Source organism: Blastomyces dermatitidis, assembly GCF_000003525.1.
Source record: "Blastomyces dermatitidis ER-3 genomic scaffold supercont1.6, whole genome shotgun sequence".
NCBI lineage: Eukaryota > Fungi > Ascomycota > Eurotiomycetes > Onygenales > Ajellomycetaceae > Blastomyces > Blastomyces dermatitidis.
In genome coordinates, this window is record NW_025544779.1 from 2014973 (window position 1) to 2019148 (window position 4176).

At 31.4% G+C, this 4176-nt stretch overlaps 1 protein-coding gene across 1 annotated transcript; it reads right to left on the reverse strand.

Moving 5' to 3' along the window:
• Positions 1–1074: 1074 nt before the first annotated feature.
• BDCG_17237 (uncharacterized protein) lies at positions 1075–2376 on the reverse strand (the record flags this gene model as incomplete). The annotated part of the gene is made up of 2 exons (XM_045426382.1): positions 1937–2376; positions 1075–1164 (listed from the first exon to the last, which is right to left on the reverse strand). The coding sequence occupies exons 1-2, from the start codon at positions 2342–2344 to the stop codon at positions 1075–1077; spliced, it is 498 nt and encodes a 165-aa protein (XP_045281523.1). The 5' UTR covers positions 2345–2376.
• Between the last annotated feature and the right edge of the window lie 1800 nt (positions 2377–4176).

Genomic DNA, 4176 nt, shown 5'->3' on the forward strand with positions numbered 1-4176 from the left:
TAAGAGATGCATGATTTATATATAATCAGTTATCTGAGCTATGAATAACTGTATAGAATAGTCTTCTGAGAATTCTACTAATCTGAGATATTAAACAGTATTAGATACTTCATTTGAAACTGCAATCACTATTCTTCTATTATCTCATAGAAGAATCATAGAAAAGATCTACTGAAATCACTTAATATCTCTGATAGAATCTGATAAGATGTAGTAATTAACTTCACTATTAATTTATTTAAAAGTAAGAGCTGTAGAAACATTCTGATTATTATTGACTAACTAAGTCAGAGTATAATATTAAAATCTTATAATAAGATAAATACTGAACAAGTCACTGAAGTCTTCTTACAGAGTTCATTCTATTAAATATATAAGTTACTGAGATTAATAGTATTGAATTGAGATTATCAATTCATAAGCATTCTCTGAACAAGAATCTGTCAAGTTCTCAAGATTATATACTATCTATCAACTATCTATCACTCTGAGACTGATAATGAATCAGAATGAATAATTCAGACTATAAAGAATTATCTTTATAAGTTCTATAATTACTTATAAGATGATTAATATAATCTTCTTCTATACACAGAGATTACTATTAACAATCAAGATAATATTTGAACAGATATAAGTCTGTTCTTTTTTATACATGAGTATTATATGAAAGTGTTGAATCTTCTAGAGATTATACAGTTCATACTGAATCTCTGCAGTCTGATTCAGATCACTGATAATATAATAATAAAGCTCTGAGATATTCATGACTGAGCAGAGATCTTCATAATAACTGTGAAATAAGATTAAGAAGATTAAACTAATATCTGATGAGATTCTGCAGAGCAGTATAAGATAGAAGATCTTGTATAATTGAATCTCAAGAATATATAAATCACATATTCATCTCATACACTAGACTACTGCTATATCAGATATAAAGTGATAGAAGTTCTATGTAGTTACAACTATCATCTTGACACATTATCAGAGATTCATGATATATTTTACATGAGCTTACTCTGCTGTATCATCACTGATTCATTTTCTTCTCAGCTGACTTCTGACTGACAGTCACCAGACATCATAGAAGAAGATAATGAGCTTGAGTGAGAGATTGAAGATATTCTTGATAAGAGATCTCACAGCTGCAGCTGATAATATCTTATGAAATAAGTTAGCTACAATCAACTGATCTGAACTCTGAGTTTCATGTTATCTGAAACAGCAGCTCTTGACTGATGAGAACTGCTTCTGAAAAGAGAGGACTAATGTAATGAGCTGTGCCTGATCAATCATATAGACTATTTCATTACACTTCATAGATTCTTTCATTCTCAATCACTGATTCACAGTCACTATGAATGCGTGTAGTGTATACTCTGATTCTCAGTCATTTCTGATCACTGATTCTTGACTGCTATGAACACATGTATATTCTTCCGCTCTGAAGCTCCACCGCGTATGTCATCACATACACATATAAATATTCATCTTGATTGCTGATTCTCACACTTTCTCTTTCTTTTCTTCTCTAATGTTTTTATCTTTGTTATATAAGACCTATCAATATTATACTGATCTATTCAGCGTAGGCCTCTTACATATCTTATTATAAGATAATAGTAAAAAGCTGATCAGTACTTGCTGATGAAGAGAAATTCTCAATCTGTTATCAATGATTTCAGAGCATCATGATTATAAATGATAATATCTAAAAACAGGTCAGTTAATTCAGAGGCTTTAATCTTTTTATAAGTAGAGATATATCTGATCATCTTTGTAAAGTAGTTAATAATAATTAAAATTAAGTTATATTCTTTGACTCTTGTTAACTTCAGCAGATTAACTATGAAATTCATTGATAGATTCTATTATAAGCTCTTTGAAACAGGCAGTGATATCAACTTACTGTATTACTTATACTGTGACACACCAACCGCTCCACCACGAACTCGCTCGATTTTTCGAATAAGAACCCGCCGATAGATCCATCGAAAAGCCCTCGATCATACGAGCATTTTGACCCCATCGCCGACCGCATACCCCGTGTGGTGGTGGAGTTATCCAGCCAAACGTGAACCAGACGTCGTTCGAAACTCCTGTGTGGGACTATCCCCCATTCCCCCCTACCACACCACAACCCCGGGCCAAATTGCCATACAAATTGTAAGGTGAAGAGACCTAGCCATATGCACCAATCTTCTCGATTTTGGAAGATCCCCGATCTGTAGTTGTGGAGATATCTGAGGAGCGACCTCCGCGAAAACCCTGCCCATCTTTGATGTTCCAAAACATCAACACCAAGTCCCACCCTCGTACCGCCCTTCCTAATCTGGCCCATCCCCAGCAGAAAAATACAAAAAGATACCTCAGCAATATTATCAAGTATATAATCAACAGTCACTTCTGAAGTGCAATCTCTGTGATCTGTCTTCAGCGTATCATATCTAGACATCAACACCAAGTCTCACCCTTGTACCACCTCTCTCAACCTGGCCCATCCCCGACAGAAAAGTACAAAAAGATACCTCAGCAACTGTACTTGATACATAATTGACAGACACAACAACTATAAAATCAGTATATCTCAAGGTCTGACTGAGTCTTTGATCCCTGCACAGTGAGATATATTAAATCTAGTTTTAATATCTCAATATTCAATAGATTCTGCAAGGGATTGAGAATAGCAATATTAGATTTCTATTGAATTTAAGAATTAACTCTATATTGATATAATCATTGACAAAGTCTTCTATTTTGAGATATAAATAATCAGTTTCTCTACATCTCACTGACAATATTTACATTATTATATAGAAACAGACTTATATTCTCTATAATATCAAGACTCTGAAGAGAGAAAGTCTTGATAGAGAATATATAGTAGTGTATATCTTAGCAGTTTCTATCTCATTCTTCTGCAGCAGTTAATGCAATAAAAAAAAAAGATCTTAGAAATAGTTTTTTACTTCTCTTAAAAAAGTAAGATGTTTTTCTCTGGGTTTTATACAATATTCTTACAAAGAATTAAAAACAGAGTTATTTTCTGTCATAATTTCATATTCTTTTAAGTAAGAATTACTTTTTCAGTGACTGAAGAGCTTTCATTAATACTTAATTCTCTTTTACACTCTTTATTAACTGATTTGAGTTGTACACTTATTGTGTGAGAAGAATTGAATAATTTAGAATAAAATTGAATAGTTTTAATCAATTTCTCTGTAAAAAATTGACTTATTTTTTATCAGTTTTTCTCTCAAAAACTGTCATATTATCTGATTTATTATTAATTGATATCATACTTTTCCTCACTGTATCTCAAGAAAGAGTTTGTAAAGATTTTATTGATTTATTTTAAAAATCACTTTTAGTTTATTAGATTCTCTTTAAAAATCTAATCTAGTTACTGAACTAGTGTGAAAAAAAATCAGGTGTTTTATACACAAAAGTCTTTCATTCTTCTTTTGAAACAGTCTGACTAACTTTTCATTTGAAAATATACTGATAAATCTCTCAATTAAAACAGTCTGATCAACTTTTCATTCAGTGAGTAAAATGAGTTCAAGAGTACACTCAGTTAATGTGAAAAAAGATGTTTTCCCAGATATCATTCCTGAGATTGAAATTCTAAAGAGAAGAAAGAAGGAAGAAATAGAGAAATAACAAGTTCTCAAAATACAGAAACTGAAAAAAGCAAGTAAAATTCTTGAAAAACAGTATCTGAGTGAGAAGAATGAAGAAGTTCTGTTAATTCTTCATACTCAGACTAGATAACTACAAGAAGTGATCAAGTTCAAACTTGGAATTTCAAACACAATTCAAAAAACATTGAAATCTTTCAGTACAGTCACTGACTCTTTTTCATCATCTACTTCTTTATCTTCTTCTTCAAATCAGAAGAAAATATATGCTTAAGTAGCAGAATCTGCTGTCTTCAAATCTGCTAGTTCAAAATCTGCTCAAAATTCTGAGAAAACTGAGAAGAATATTTCTCAGATCTCTGTTCATAGAAAGAAAAAAAAGAAATGCAAAAAGAGAAGAACTTTCAAATCTTCAGAAACAGAAGACTTATTCTCAAAGTCTCAAATCAGAAGAGCTTACAAAAAAACAAGCTAAACTTAAATCTCATTTTCAGAATTAGAAATGAAATTAACCAGCAGTTCTTTTCTCAGT